This window comes from Haliaeetus leucocephalus, unplaced genomic scaffold (assembly GCF_000737465.1).
Source record: "Haliaeetus leucocephalus isolate CR32 unplaced genomic scaffold, Haliaeetus_leucocephalus-4.0 Scaffold240, whole genome shotgun sequence".
NCBI lineage: Eukaryota > Metazoa > Chordata > Aves > Accipitriformes > Accipitridae > Haliaeetus > Haliaeetus leucocephalus.
Window position 1 is genome coordinate 9250688 of NW_010972676.1, and position 16910 is coordinate 9267597.

General features: G+C 35.1%; 1 protein-coding gene across 1 annotated transcript in view; it reads left to right on the forward strand.

The window, feature by feature from the left end:
• The window catches only part of RASA2 (RAS p21 protein activator 2), a 46596-nt gene extending 40814 nt beyond the window's left edge, over positions 1-5782 (forward strand). Inside the window, exons 20-23 of the mRNA XM_010568333.1 lie at positions 169-377; positions 1598-1701; positions 2295-2484; positions 3368-5782. Coding sequence (XP_010566635.1) covers positions 169-377; positions 1598-1701; positions 2295-2484; positions 3368-3398 — 534 coding nt within the window. The 3' untranslated portion in view covers positions 3399-5782. The remainder of the gene's footprint in view (positions 1-168; positions 378-1597; positions 1702-2294; positions 2485-3367) is intronic.
• Positions 5783-16910: the final 11128 nt, after the last annotated feature.

Here is a 16910-nt window from a genome sequence, read left to right on the forward strand (position 1 = left end):
TGTGTAGTAAAATGAAAGAAGTGAAAAGTCTTCCTTTCTCCCTTGTCTCACTTTCTGTCTTAATTTGGCTTTGTTGAATTGCCTGAGCATTGAAATCTATTTTGACATATTCAAAGTTGCTCAATAACTGGATTTTTTGAGCAGAATATTGTTGCGTTCCTTCTACAGATGTTTCAAGTACTACATGGAGAAAAGCCACTCTATATCCAAGCAAATAACTGTGTAGAAGCTAGTGAGTGGATAGAAGCTCTTTGCCGGGTAACGAGATGCAACCAGAAGAGGCTTAGTTTTTACCATCCTTCTGCTTTTCTGAATGGGAACTGGCTTTGTTGCAAGGCTACAATAGAGAACACAGTGGGCTGTGCTCGTTGCACTGCGTAAGTTGATTTTCAAATGAAAATACATATGTTTTGTAGGACAAAGAATGCATGATTCACTATACAACTTGAAAATTTGAAGGCGAGGTGTTCCCTGTCTGCTTTAGCAAGTTAAGCTGCTAAAAATACACCTTACTAATAAGTACTGGCTTTTACCAAGTCTGTTACTTCATCAGCCACCATATGAAATGAAGGTAACCAATTCAGCATGTAAATCAGAAATATTGAATGGTTGATTTCTTTCCACGCAGAATAATAGATTTAATAGCTCAAGTTAATTCAGATGCCAAGCTGAATGCAGAAATGTGACATGCCTAGGTCACCTATATGAAATAATTGAAATACCTTGCTGCAGAGGGCTCAGCCTGGAAGTCTGTCTCTTTTCCTAATGATGTTGTCTTGTTTTATACAGTCACTTTTTTATTTTAACCTCACATGTTTTAAAACACAGTGTACTAAGAAAATCAGCTAAATAATCTTCAGTGTAGATTCTGACAAATCATTTGGGTTTTGTAGGTATGTCGGGAAAATGAATAACTTCTTATAATGCGTTAATGCCTTTAAGCTGCTGATTTCTGAAAACAAACAAATGCTCTGATCTTTTTTAAAAATAAAGTTATCCTTGACTGGATAGGTTGCATAAATTACAGTCTAAAAATCTCAGTCAGTCCTCTAAAATTCAGTGTAAGTCCTAGAAGATAACTGTCTGAAAATATGTATATATATAATACTTTTTCTATGTTACTCTGTTCATTTTTTTTTTCATTAGGTTTCTCAACACTTCAAAAGACTCCTGTTACTAAATAACTTCTGGTTGTTTTTGTCTTTCTGGTTTTTAACTGTTCTGGTTTAGGAATGTATTGTGTCCTTCTGTTCTGGTTACCTTTCAAGTATAGTAGATTCTAAAAGAAGTGTTTTATTGTCATTTAGTAACAATTAACCTTTGATATTTTTTAAGTATTTTTCTCTTGACATACTGAATAATAAATTCTATTGGAAAAAGTGGGTTTTGGTATTGCTGTATTCATTGCCCTCAAAAGTATATATGCCTGTTTCTATAGGATGTTTGCAACAAATGCTAAGTTTTGTGTAACAATTGTGAAGCTGAGTGATAGATGTGTTAGAAGGCTAAGTATATTGAAACAGAATTGTTTTTTACTTGCTTTCAAACATTTCAAGAATGACTTGCATTGACTACCTGTCTCTCTTTCACCTTTTAGAGATGTTCCTGCTGATACTCAAATTGAGATTGATGGAGACAGAGAGACAGAAAGAATTTACTCACTTTTCACTATCAACATGTCTAAATTACAGAAGTTGGAAGGTACTCAAATAATAAGAAGAATTATACTGATATTATTCGGTTCTAATTCTCTAGGCCCATAATATCAGTTTTATGTCTTAACAATTTACCTGAAAATAATAGAGAGTAGAGACACAGATTATATTTTTGTTGTCTTAGTGCTCTGGTATCAGACATTCTTCAGTCATGTCTTTACAGTAGATATCAGGCATGCACGTTGTTCTAATTGAATTTGCATGTATGAAATATCTTTAATAGTCTAAACAGAGAGATAGCAACTATAGCCAGTTGCTCTTCTGTCTTTGCTCTCCTTTTCCTGACTGTGAAGTGAATTCTGTTGAACATGATTGAGCTGCAAGAAAGCATTTGTCTTCTGTTATGTGAACAGGAGAGTGCTGGACACTCAAGATGCTGAGCACAACCAGCAGAGAATAAGCCACAGAATTGTAAATACATCTGGTTGATACTGTGTCCTGCTTTTGTCTTAACCCATGTTACATATAAGCTAGAGTTACTTTACAGTTCAGAATTTCAGACTCACCATTTATGTAAGAGTTAGATCTGTTTGTTAATTACCGAAATTCTAATTGGGATAATTGTGGTAATTTTTGTAGAGGCTTGTGGGAGCATAGCAGTCTATCAAGGTCCACGGAAAGAACCAGATGATTATTCTAACTTCACAATTGAAGATTCTGTAGCAACTTTTCATACACTTAAACAGATAATAGATATAGTAGAAAAGCTGAATGAATCGCATGAAAAATACCGAAAGAAGAGATCATCTAGTGCTAAATATGGTAGTGAGTAAGTATCTTACATAACTTTGACATATATAAATGTGTATTTTTAAAAAATAAATCACAGAAGAAGGCCAGGCTTGTTGAGGTAGAGATAACTAAGATAAAGGTAGATTTAGACAACACAAAGACATAGAGAAAATAAGGTACATCATTTGTAGGAATGCAGCTTTTTACCAGTTGTCAGAAGATACAAGAAGTTGCTCTGGTGTGGGCTTCATTTGTGTTGCTGTTGAGATTCCCATAAGCGGGTGCAATGACTTTGTTGTTTCCTTGCAACTTAACATCTGAAGTGCACACAAAATAATCCCTAACTGTCTGCCTACCTTTTAATTTATTTTTTTTTAAATTTCAATTTTCAGGTAAGAAATAATTAAAATATCACATTATATAAGACTGTAAAGATTACACTGCAGAAACATATCTTTCATGCAGTATATTTACTGTTTGTAATTCACTTGCCATACTCAATGATAAATGCTATTTCTGGTGAAGTTAAAAAAAATCTGTTCTTTGGAGTACATTGTTGTTCCAGGCAGATTCTTTCAATTCTCTTCAATCCTGGCTGATACCTGTGGAACACCACTAGCAAGTTTTCTGATTTCTTCTTTGCATCAATAAGGCTTGATTCACCAGAAAAAAAAGACTGCTCAAACCCTGATACTACTAGTTTAGTATTTGACCCAAGTTGTTTAGAAAACTTGACTTTGATTTAGAGGTCTCGCATGAAAGTGTGTGAGGTTTTTCCGCAAATCATGAAATTTCACAAGTAGTGGTAGAAATTATCCAAAAAATATAGGTTTGCTTAATAAATTAAAATTGTATGTTGAGAACTAGAAAGCAAATGTTAACCTTACAAACACTTACATATAACATTTTATTTTTTCCAGAGAAAATCCAATTGTTGGAAAAGTTTCCTAACCAAAACAAACTGTGGCACACTTGGATGAAAAAAAGAAACTGGAAATGTTCTTGAGTGTTTTGGTGTTTTGTTTGTTTTTTTAAGTTCATTATATGCATTTTTACAAAGTATTTAAGAATGAACATAAATGCTAGTTGTGTTGACAATCTATTTAATATTTAATAGAAAAATATCTACTTCAAAATCTGGTCTTAAGGTTTATTCTCATTTTGTTGAAGAACTTGAAGTTCCAGGTTCTTGAAGTAACAGGTGTGAATAAATCTAAATGTTGTTTTGCCATTGTTGTCTTATTGGAAAGAACTTTCTAAACAAATAAGCTTTTTAATGGAAGAAAATCCACACAGTATTTGTTGGTTGGATTACATCTCTCAATACATACACTGCAAACTTGCATGAGTTTACCATGAGTGCCTGCCCTGCTGATATGGATCTTGAAGTAGAAATTCCAAGATACTATGACATGGAAAAGATCTGAAGCTTCACACTCAATTCATTTGACTTTTTTCCTTGTATTAGGTATTGTCAGGACTTGATTTATCTACAGCTGAAGTCTTACAAAATCATGCAGTATGCTGCAAATAATCTGGACAGCAGATACCAGTGTTAGTTATGTTTTTTAAGTACTAAAGAAGAAGAAATCAGGGAACTTATGTTGTACCTCTTGTTTACATTTGGGGTGAGTAATATATGGAGTGACATTAGACCACTATCTATTTTCTTTAGGATTTTTAAAGGTACAGATTTTTTTCTTAATCTAAAAAGAAATGCAGGGTAGCAACATTCTTTTTAAATAAGTTTGCCTACAGATAGAAAAAATTAAATGTGAACAGATTGTGGTTAAGTACTGATCAATTTACATCATCCCATGTATGATTTTATTTCTTTTTTTTATAAAAAGTAATAACTAGGTCCAGCTCACCTTTTGACTACAGATCTAATAAATAATCTCTATTATAATCACTCAAAGCACTTTAGATATCTGGACTATCCCAGATTATTTTTAGATACTTTGTAGTATCTGCTTGTTATGATCAGTTGAATGATCAACATTGTTTTGTCTTTAAGCAATGCTTCAGTGAATATTTTTATATCTTTAGTTATATGGATTCGTATTAGCCACTTAACACAATTTTGAACTGGCATCCTTGAATTTAGTAAGATTAATTTTTGCTCACTTCATCTGAGAAGTTAGGTTTATGCTGAAAGAACATAAATGTATATAACGAGGAAGAAGCAAAGGTGTTATTGTGGCAACTTTGCTTCATCAGTATTAAATGTAATGGTACTCCTTGGAATACTATTTTTAATAATAACAACTATATGTGGTACTTTTATTTTTGGAGCATTTGCTGTGGGGTCTTTTGTTGTTGTTTTGTTGGGTGGTTTTTGGGGTTTTTTTACAATCATGATTTGGCCAAATTAATTAGTCATGTAACTTACAAATAGAATAGACATCCACAATGCTTGAAACTGTAAGCTGTTTAAATTACTATACATTTATTATACTGTTGTAGGGAGGCTTTCTGTAATAGAAGCTGGCAAGACAGGATTGAAATCTCTTTCGGAATGAATGTAACTTGTTAGAATAACTATTTGGTTTAATACCAGACAAACTATTTTAGAATATCCAGGATTCAGTACTAGTGTCTGCAACGTCACAATCATTTAATCACCTCAGCTGTTTTTGCCTTTTCCTTTTTTACGCATTTGATGTATTTTAAGGGACTTCTATTTGCCAGCGGTTGAAATTGGGGATGGATGGTGGGGTGGGATAATAATGCCAAGAAATGTGTTTTGCCAAGGTAAAGTGGGTCGGATTAATTGCCATTAATAAAAAGCTGCCATTAAACAAAGTTGCATGTGGTTGAGTGTCAAAGTTACGTTTTGCTGTATATGGATTAACCCTGTGGCAAAGTGTCTGTTCCTTGGAGCCATTTTCTGTTGTTTTCAGAGTCAAATTTATGAAAAATTAAATTGTATACTCTCGCAACTTTTTTTTTAATATGCACTTTTTTTTTGCTTTGGTACTGGAATATCTAGGAAAAAAACAAAGGCCATTGAATATTTGTGACCATTAAGATTTGATTCCTCATTTTATAATGTTTTAAAATGCAGTAGATGTTCTAGAATTTAATTAGGTACAAGTAGGATGATTAATAATAACAGTTGCCTTCATTTTGATTAGTGTAGAAAGATGATATTATTCAGTAATTAGTTCTGTTAGGATTGTAAATTATCATTAGTTTTAATTTGTATTATGATGATGTATTGTTGAATGTATTTTTATTTAAATTTTATTTTCTTATCAAGACATTAAAATGTTTTGTAACATTGCTTGAGAATAACTCACAAATAAATTACAACAAACTTGACATATGCTGTGTGTTTATTGTAAGACCTGGCTTTTTAAAGTGTTAACATTTATCTGAAGACTGAGTTAATAGGGGTTTACATACAGGAGTTAGGTGTAAAGAGATAAATCTAGTTGACAGGAAAAAAAACCAACACAAAATTAAGTTGAGGCATCTTGCATGGTCATCCATAGCATTGTTACATTCTAACTAAGATTGATGGTTGGAGCGAAAAGTGATAGCTAATCATTTAGCATGCATAGAGGCTGTAGTAATTTGACAGTTTTTAAAATGCTTGCAGTGACTAGTCTGACATATTGAAGGATGTCTAGTACTGTTATTAGTGTTATATGACTAATTTTTTTTCTTGCTTACTGCTTTGTTTTTCATTACCTGTCCTGTGTGCCAGTACCAGCTATATAATTGGTCAGATCTATTTTAAATATATTGCATATGGAAAGAAATAGTCTTTACTTTTCTCAATCCTCCTTCTTTATGTAATCTGGGCACTTTTTTTGCCACCTGCTCTCCCCTCCTATGCTTATGGGTATATTTATAAGATAATTTTGTAGAAGTGTGTTTTAATGTCTTCAGATGTTTTGTTTTCTTGTACAGAGAGCTGACCTGTTATCCTTTATTGCTGGTGTGGAAGCTCCTATTAGGAGTTACAGTGCAAACCTTCCAGCCATTTTGGAATTAATTTTGATTAATTCTGAGGTAAGCTGTATTAGGGCCCACTCTGAGTGGTCACTACATTCATTTGCAGAGATGACAAAGCAGAGGAAGCTCAAGATGAAATTGCAAGTACAAGAGGAATTTTAGGATTTTGTTTCTGTGGACATTTATAAAAAAAAAGTTAAAAGGATTCTGTGATGATTATAGCAGAGTGACCTATTCTTTTCATTGCTAATACGCTACCTTCTCTAACTGTTCCATTAAGCTGAATTTTCTTTAAACCATGACATGAAAAGGGCATTCCCATTTAAGATCTGTAGCTTCTGTGCTGATCATACTTTTAAAGTTCTGGGCTAGGCTAGCAATCATAGTTGTGTAAGGCCTTTGTAGCTAGAAGGTTCTTCCTGGGACTCTGGATTCCTTGAAAATCAGTGTGCTAGCTTCTTACACAGTTCTATGTATCTTCTGTCCCCCATCATACATGCAGATGACTATAGTGAGAAAATGCATACTTACAGGCTATATATAGGTGAACTTAAATATTTATCTTTGTATAGTCTACTTATAGGCTACATACAGTAAACAGAATCAATAATATATGGAAAATTAAGTGTTTACAAGACATTAGCTTTAATTTCTGGTCATTTGTATGTATTTTAAAGTACAAAGTTTGCAATATTTACTAGTGTGTGATAAGGACTGATTCAGTATTGTTTTTAAAAGAGCATACATATGGAATAAAAATTAGGCCAATAAGCAACAGCTCCCAGTAACAAATAAGAGCAACTTCCAGTAGAATGGACAAATACATACAATCAGTTTACTTAGGGTTCTTGCAAATAGTTACAGCAGCATATTTAACTAAGGTTTAAATGATTTATGCAGATTAAATAGACCAGAAATCTTTTAATAGCAGTAAGGAGACTATATCAGTGTTACTGGATTCAGCTGTGATGAGACTGCTGCTGGAATACTTTGTCTGTTCCTGAGATTCAGCAATATAGCAAATGTTTAAAGAAAAATAAATCGAGTTTTGAGAGCAGAGCTATAAGAACTGGGAATATAGACTGTAGTTTAGCAAAATTACTTAGTTTAAAAATACAAGTTTAAAAAGTCACTTTCTGTACCTAAATCAGGAAAAGAAATTTGATAATCAGTTCTTCTACAATCAGAATAAGATTTAAAAAGATCCAGTGTCTTCAGTGTCCAGGAAATGCATATGCTTTGTAAGAATGCTTTTTTTAAAAAAAAACAAGCAAACACAAACCCCCAAAATGATTACAGGCAACTTTGCCGAATTGCCTTTAAAATATTCTTTACATTTATTAATGCTTATGGAAAATAACAAAATTCATCCATGTATAAATCTTACTTAATATGATGTTCCATAAAATTGTATGACCAAGCTTTTTAAATGTTTGAGGTCATAATTATTTTAGCATAATCACTATTGCAAATGCTTTGGCAGTTTTATATAAAGTCTAGTTAACAGTTTCACCAAGAAGAGGATATAAATCTTTATTCTTATTTTAGAAATATTAATTATATGGTTTTTCTTAAATCCAGTCAGACAATTTAGTTTGCTTTAGGGGGCTGTGATTTTGTCTCTATTTTTGGTCATTCTTTCTACACAGGGAAAAAAGCTGAGAGAATCATAGAACAGCCAAAGTAAATCTACTGTGTGACTTGAATTCAAGACTTAAAGGTAAAAATCTCTTACCTGGTCCCTCTGAAATATCAGTGCAGAAGATTTTGGCTCTGGTTTCTCAAAAAATGCAAGATATCCCCTGCTGAACTCCAGGTTGGTGTTTCAGTGACAAATTCCACTGTGTCAGGGAGTAGAGAGAGATGATATTTTGAGGGATGTGTGTGTATATATAACAACAGAAAGCTTCAAAGCTAGCTAGACTTGTGTTCCTGCAGTGTTTTCCTCCTAGATCAGCATGCAGACACCGTACCTACTGAAGGGTTACTTCAGTAGCTGGCTAAGAAGCTTGGGGTGAGAGCTCCACAGGGTTTAACACCGCCTGCTCAGCCTTCGCTTTTCCTGGACACCTTCACATTGTTGCTAGGTGATACAGAAACAAGCCTTTATCAGATGGCAAAAAGCAGGCGACAGAGATAAAATTAGTAAAAGGGAAACTCCCCTATAAAAATCAAGTGATCTACAATAATGCTCAGACCTGACATTTATGTTGCATCTTTCATCCATAGAACTTCAAAGTACTTAATGAAAGAAGGGTAAGTATATACAATTCAGTCTCTTCTTTCCACGCTGGGGGATGGCAAGGTGCTAAGTATCGTATAGCAATGCAAATTGTAAAAGTCAAAGAGGAAGGAGTACTTCCCTGTAGTTTCTGTAGCCAAAAAATATTTAAATGGTGCCAGATGCAGACAAAATGGATTGTCAAATATTTGGTCATTTTAACCATTTCGAGTCATGAACTGACACTCCAGAGGGTGACAGTGTAAGCTGAGAGGTTTGTACAAGGATTTTTCTCCATATGATAATGATGCAGTATAGATTATCGTTTACCTTGCAGATTGTATTTAGTCTGTACCTTTCCCTCTCTCACATTTTCTCCTAATCTTGCTGATTTACCCTAGTATAAATTAGACCAAATATGTTAAGAGATTACCTCACTGATTTTACAAGTATCTTAAAATTGAAACAGAAATAATCCTAGTCCTAGATACAGGATCTTAAATAAAGGATCAAGCTGTACAAATGGAAAAATACAAGGACAAGTTCCAGTACTGTGGAAGAACTCTGTAAAAGATCTAACTTTTTTAAACACAAAACTTAGAACGATTTCTCTAACAACCAAAATAATTCACCTAGTTTCCTCCTGAGTAGTTGATTCAGATTCCTGTCAAGTTGATTCCACCATTCTGTCATGGTGTGACATTTACATGTCTTGGGTTTTGTTTGGGTTTTTTTTAATTATTTATGTATATACTTGAATTGTATATGCATATATTCTGGCACTACCTTGGCCAAAATCTAAAAGCAGAAAGTTGGTTCTAAGTCAAAAAATGTGTTAAGTGACATGGTACACAGGATATAATGTTTGCAAGTGTGAATGATGACAGGATAAACTTCACCTATACAATACCTTCCAGTAATTTAAACACATGAGTTAAGGGGGTTTCCATAAGGCAAGTTTCTATGTGGCTTCCCTTGCCAGTGTGGGGGGTTTTTTTTGGGGGGTGGGGGGTGGGGGTGGCTTTTCTGGATTGGAGAGTAGAATTTGCTAACAGTGGCTTACAGGATCTATCCTGATACTAGGCAGGTTCCAAATATTGGTGGGATGTTAAAAATATTAAACTGTACTACCTCATGAATTTATAGGAAGTGTCAGTAGTTCAAGAGGTGGGGGGCGCGCCCCCTCATAACAGCAAAACAATGTGACTTGTTTTTCAGTTTTCAATTCAGAATGCAGTTCCATTCTCAAACAGCTAACCTCAGTTAAAATATGCATAATTTTGTCTTCACAGTTAATTTTTTTTTTAATTAATAAGTGGAATATGAGACAAGTTTCTAACTTGAAAATCGACACTGTCCAGGGGGAATAGTAATAGATAAGTTTTACTCCAGAGAGTAAAACAGTTAGCAAGCAAGGACCTAGTGTAGGATTTCATGAAGTAGCCTGGGGTCTTTGTGTGATTGGTTTTAAATCTCTGCTTCAGAAGGAGAGGTGGATGATCCTGGCTGCTGTATGAAAAATTGAGAAGTTTCAAGGGTTTAGACTTAATTAAAGCGGCTCGGCAAAGTCAGGAGCTATTTAGTCTCTTGTAGACAGGGTTTTCCCGTTAAAGCAGAAAGGCTCCCATGCAAAGGTCATTAAGGTTTTTTGTAAAACTTCTTTAAGAATTTCCCTTCTATATATTTGATGTCATGATGTCCATTTGTTTCACTTAATGAGTAATGCACAATGCATTTAATCTGAAATACTGGTAGTTCTCTGTCTTTGAACTCATTCCTGGACTTCTATAAAGTTCATGCCAAATCACATGCATATGTGGCAATATAGGGAAAATGGTGGGGATGTACTTTTTTTAAACTCTATTTGCTACTCTGTGTAGCAATACATTTCTGTGATTTCTTCGCTCCAGTCTCCCTTCTAGTGAGATCATCCCAGTGTAAAAGTGGTATGCCATTTATTCCACAAATGCAGTATGTTTCCCTAATTCCTGTTCCGGTTTCTTTTTTATTTCTGGATGTCCCCTTCATGCTTCTATTTCATAGAAACTGTACATATTAACATTGAAGTCTACTTTCCGTTTTGGCAATTGCATCAGGCAGCTTCAGTAAAACCTTAAGAACTACTATGGGTGGTTTTGTCACAGGTGATAGCTAGTGTGCTGATACAGTACTATTTCCTGTGCTGTCTTCCTCTATTGCAGCCCCGCTGTCTGCCCTTACCGAGGTCTTGGCTATAACCACAACAGTATTTATTAGTACTAGCCATTAATAGCCCTGTTTAGCATATTCCTGTTGATAAAATGGCACAGAGAGGCACAGATAATCTAGAGTTTAAGAAATAGTTTTGGCACAGAACTATGCTTAAATTTTTTTATTTGGCAGATAAATTGACACAGTACTTAAGTATTCTGATATATATTAGTCTATTGACAGAACAAACAGTAAGTGTAATAATACAATCAGCACGTGCATTAGTTGGCCAAGATACACACATACTTACATAACTGTTCTTTGCATTATCATAAAACTGACATTTCCATAACAATTTTGTTATTAGTAAAAATAATCTTCGATTCTATGTTTCAGAGTAAGCAAGCTGTGGAAAAAACAACAAAAATCTCAAAAAGTTGTAAGAGGAAAGAAGAAAGAAAAAAAGAACAAAAGTCAGGTCATTTCCAGACATTTCCATTCTCAAAAGATTCGTGAAAAAAATCTATGAAAGGCATTGTATGTGCTTCCAAACCACTGTCTGTGCAATATTTAGAGTTTAAGAAGGTGTATAGAGAATGAAAATGTTCTTACAAGGTGAAGGTGCATCTGTATATTCATTTGAAATGGGATTAGGGTATGAAAAGAAAACTATTATGGCAATTATGTAAGTTGGGTGTCAAACACTTGGAGCTTTGAATGAGTGTTATTTGGCATGGAGACAATCAGAATCCAGAATCAAGAAATTATTGTAGAAATTTAATTGATTATCAATTGTATAATATAAAACAGTATTCCAAATTGGATACCTACTATTATGTATGTCCCCATTCACAGTGGCCAAACAAGTTGTTTCTTCCCATTCTATAGCACCACTGAGCAGCTATAATTCTAGCTGAATGTTCACTTGATGGGCTGAAAGGAACTTGGTTCAAGTTCCTATATTTAGATATTCAATTGGAACATTTTCAGTGAAGTCTGAATGAGATAAGCAAATGCAGTCTTCCCCTGCCCAATCTGAAATAATGAGTTTTATGTACAGTTAAAAACAGTGACAAAGTACACAGGGAAAACTCACTGAAAGAGCTATCATATTTAGTGACACTCTTCCATGTGCAACCCCCTTAATGTCATGTGTGTCTGTAGGGAACAGATGAATTCTAGAGTGCCAGAACAGTATTTCTCCAAAACAGCCTGAAAATTTTTATACAGCTCTCTAGGTGATAAAATAGCCAAGAAACTAATTATTAGAGTTGGGAAACTATTATTTTATTTCTATAAAGCAATATGGACAGAGTTAAAGGTACCTGTATCACATTTGCTCTGCAGCTTTCACTGCTAATGTAAGTTTTGGCACTGCACAGTAAAAATGCATTTTATTTTTAAGAGTAGACAAGACAAAGCAAGCAAAGGTATACTAAATCAGAAGTTACCTCCTTTCTATTTTGAAATAATTGGTTTTCAAAACATCTCTTTCATCCTAATACTGAAAACAGTGTTTCATGTTGGCAATCTCTCTTCTATCAAAGGATATCCCAGTCTTCTGGAATAAATTCAGAGCTGCATCTCATTTGAACTGGCACGCTTGGCAGAGGAGCTGATTATGCCCAATGGCTTCTTACATGAGGAGAAAAGACTAAAGGAAGGGATCATAATTGTTTTAATGACCATGTTTGATATTGTACTGACTTTTTTCTATCCATAGGCATCTGGAGCAGTTCCTATATACTTGAGCCACTTGTTTTGCTGCCTCCCTCCCAGTTGTGCAAGAAAAACTGCTTTAGAGCATCATGAAGCAATTAAGTGCAGGAATGGTTAAAGGTTAAAACTAGCATTGCCAAATTATTGATATCAGTGTATTTATATTTGAATTTGCAGGCATACAGCAAATGTGTGACATTTTGACAGGACCTAAACAGAATTATAATCTGTGTCGCAGTTTGCTCTTAGGAGCTCTTAAAATTGAAGAGAATTGCATCCAGTTGCCATCTAATCCCTGCTAAGAAAAATTAGAGATGACAAGGCAAATATTGTAAATTTAAAAAAAGACTGACTACAACTGGCTTTTTTTTTACTTCTATTTTAGAGGCAGTTGACATTTTACATAGCAGAAATTAAATGTGCTTGAATTTTAGAATTTTTTAATTTTAGGAACAGATGTATTAAAAATTTAAACATCCATGCAAAAGGTATAAAAATGCAATGTATTATCAAAGGAAAACTAGGTATACATTTTATTTTCAAGTTTTACAAAAAGCAGTTTTAATTTTAAACTTTTCTGGATTACGCCTAGTCCCAGTTATTAAGATTAAGAAATGCCATGATGGTTTAAAAAGAGAAAAAAGAATATGATGAGTTACAAAGAACTGAATTATCAAAGTTAATGACAAATCTATGACTTAGAAAATAGTTACTTCAACTTTGTATCATTGATCTTTTCAAATTTTCTGTGATAGCTGTTGGGAACCTATTGAGAGAGGTCTATTGATAAGATACAACCACAGTAAAGAAAAACAGAAGCAATTTTGCATCTAAATATTTTCATTGTAGTTTAATTAAAACATTTCTTTCTGATTGGGAAATAGAGTAATCGTGGGGGTTTTTAGCATATATGCTATAGTCCATGTTATGATCACACGCTGCCATATTAGCGTAATGATAGTAGTAGCTTGAGCATCACACCAGCTACGTATGTTGGGTCCTCTGGCCAAACCAGAGACTTAGTGACATCAAGACAGCAGTTGTTCCTTCCATGGCTGACTTCTGCGAGTTTGGGAATTGGACAGTGTAGATTGAGAGAAGTGTGAATCAGCTGAGGTAAGAGCAAAAGATCTTATTCACATGTTGTTTAATAGTGTTTTCAAGGTAATGATAGGTCCTTCTGAATTGATAGTTGATTAATGTAGAAACAGAAGATCTTTTAGGATCAATATAATTGAAGTGATTGAACTATTTTTATTTTGTACTTTATTACAAAAGGCCAGATTTTTGTGGCCAAGATGCACAACGTGGAAGCCACTGCTGAAGTGTATGGTTTACTCTGTTAGTAGGCTTAGGAAACATGTCAAGAGTTGGAATTCCAGGAGGATTTGGCCATCCTCTTCCCTTAGTGAAGGAAGTCCAGTCCATTCAGGTGAAGCTGTAATTCACAGCTGGAGAAACTTGCACTACAACTGCTCATAATGCTCCTATGCAGAGAACATGATTCATGAGGGATGTCCGTTTGGCACCTGCTAGGTGTCCTTCTTAAACATTAAAAAAATGTTTTAAAAATACATAAATGCAATCAAATCTTGCACAAAGTCTTCCTTGGCTTTAAAAACATGTGATCATGTATGAAAAGTTATTTCTATTCATGCTTTGTATTACTCTACAGAACTTGCAAAGCTGTATGGATGTACCGTGTACTCCTTTTCTACGCTAGCAATAATTCATTCTGAGATTGTACATGGTCCATAGAGCTACTTGGAGCTGCTTTCCTTCTCAGCAGCTTGAACTTTGTTGTTGTCATCTGCTACACCAGGCAAGCAGAAAATAAGTTTGTTTATAGCATCAAACCACTGTGAGTTTTAACATTGATTATATTCAGTGTAAGTGAAGGTAGGAACCATTTCAATTTAAAGTATTAAGAGTTCTACAAATAAAGATTCTCAAGTTTCTGAATGTGAAGAAAATCTGGGCTTAATTAGGGATCATGACATTCAAGTTATCCAAAGTAGCTTTTTTCTCAAATGAATTTTAAAATTCACGTTAATTTTGTACATATTACTTCATTGTTGTTACCATCTAAGAGCTGAATTACACAGAGATAAATGATAGTTATTTCTGTTACAAGGAAAACTACATTTCTGGATGGAATGGTATTTTGAATGGTAAAAGGGGATTAAGAAATGCAGTTTCTGTCTCTGCCCTTCCTTTCCTTTATGTTTTTGACTCTGTACTCCTTATTTATACCATATTCTTCCACATCATTATTCCTGTGCCTTTATAATCATATGTAACCCTGCTGGGACAATCAGCAGCAAATGTTATTGAAGTTAGCAAAACGAAGAAGTTAGTATTTTGAAACCTCAACTCGGCAGCATTTCTGATGAGCACAGATACTATTTTTTTAAAGCAGTAGAGAGTGAAAAACAATTTCTCAAGTTAGTAAGGAGTAATCCAGCCTAGTTTTTAAAGCTTGGCACCACAATCTGTTGTAGATCCAGAACTGGACCGGTACTAGTACAGAACACTGAAGATAAGTATTCTGCATGTTATGACTTTTCTAATAGTGGGTTAGGGAATAGAGAATCAACTGATTTTTCTACAGTACAAGTGGGAACTGACTCACATTTAAGATCTTCCCTCAACCACCAAAATAAGTGTGATTGGAGTCATTTGACTTTGCAAACTGATGGCTCGGAGTTCAGCCCAACCACCAAAACCAATGTGCACATACTGAGATTTCTGCAGTGTGGTCAGAGACTTGATAAATTGCAATGAACTAATCGGAAATTAAGGGGTGGGGAGAGACTTTTGCTGTTAACTTTTTTGCTTTGTGGATGAGCTAAGGTGAACCAGTGTGGTCCATGCACATCTCTAATGTTTTGTTGTTGATCCTTCCTGTTCAAGGTTTATGATGGGGTATGTTACTGGTTTAGAGTATACCTCCATAGAAATGTCCTAGACTACATACAAAAATAGGTGCTGCGTATATATTTAAAGATGCCAAGAACATGCTTTGTTGGGCACAGTCAGGCACTCTGAATGTAAGTCGATCTATTTGGCAATGTGATATGAGAACTTCTGTGCAGATGAAGTACTGGCAAGTCTTGATAAAAGGAAAAGAAAGGTGGACTGTTTCTAACTTTAGCTCTTACAACTTCCATTAATTTGTTTGTCCTAGCTTTTAACAGAATGTTATATCTTTCAAGTTTAATTTGTACATGAATATAAACATTCTTTAACAAACTTATCTTAAAGTAGGCTTAAAGAGACAGGGCACTATTTTGGAAAAATCAATTTTGTATACTTTTATTTGGGTAAAGATTAGAAAAGAAATGCAAGTTTCTATTATCTTTTAAAATAATGATGTATATTCTTTAGCTTTGTTTCTATCCACATTTTGAAGCTCTACTTTTTAAGATGTATGTAGTTGTATATGTAAATATTTTATTTTTGAATGTAATCAGCCACTTTAAAATCTCCTTTTAGCTTTTTAGTTCCCTAGCGCTTCACAACTCTTACCTATTTTCTGGTGATTTTTTTTTTTTGTCCCCTCACAAATTCAGGATGACAAATTAGCAAGTAAATTCAGACTGTCCGACTCTGACATTACAAAGTAGCCATATTTAGTTGACAATTTCCATGAAGGATTCCTGCTGTCTAACAGGACCTAGCTTTCAGTCACTAGAGACTGTAGACTTTGAGAACTTTTGAACGCAAGATAGCGATGGTGTTTCCACAAGAGGAGTTTTCATAGTGCGTATATAATGAAATATAGGAACAATGAAAAACAGAAATAATACAGATATTGAATGTTGAGGAATGTTACAATTTCAAGTCAGTATATGTCAATATAATGCTGTGGGTTGATGGGGCTGGGAGAGTATTTGGCGGTTTCGGGATCAGTTCAGGCTGGTGCAGTAAGGCTACCCAGCCTGGTCTGACTGGATCACCCCCTGTTCAGAAAACCGTTCACACTCGTGTCACGAAAACGGGGCCATGTTACTTTGCGAGGCGAGGGCAGGGGAGCAGGGGCTGGCTCCCCAGCCTGCCTCCCTCCTCTCTGCCCTGTGAACGAGTATCACTTCGCCGAACGATGAGGCACAAAATACAGAACCGGAGGAGGCCGCGGCTGGGCGGCTACCGCCCTTTTCCTTGGTGCGCCCTCCCCAGAGGTGTCCCGTGGGACTGTGGGTCCCACCCCGCAGCACACTGACGAAACCGCGCCCCGGGAGGACTGATCGCCGCCTTTAACGGAATTTCCTTCAGCTTCCTTGTGGCTGAGCGCGGCTGGCCGGCTCCGGCAGGCCACCGCGGCCCCCTGTCCCTCACCGTGCCCGGTGAGGCCTATTGCAGCGCCCGCG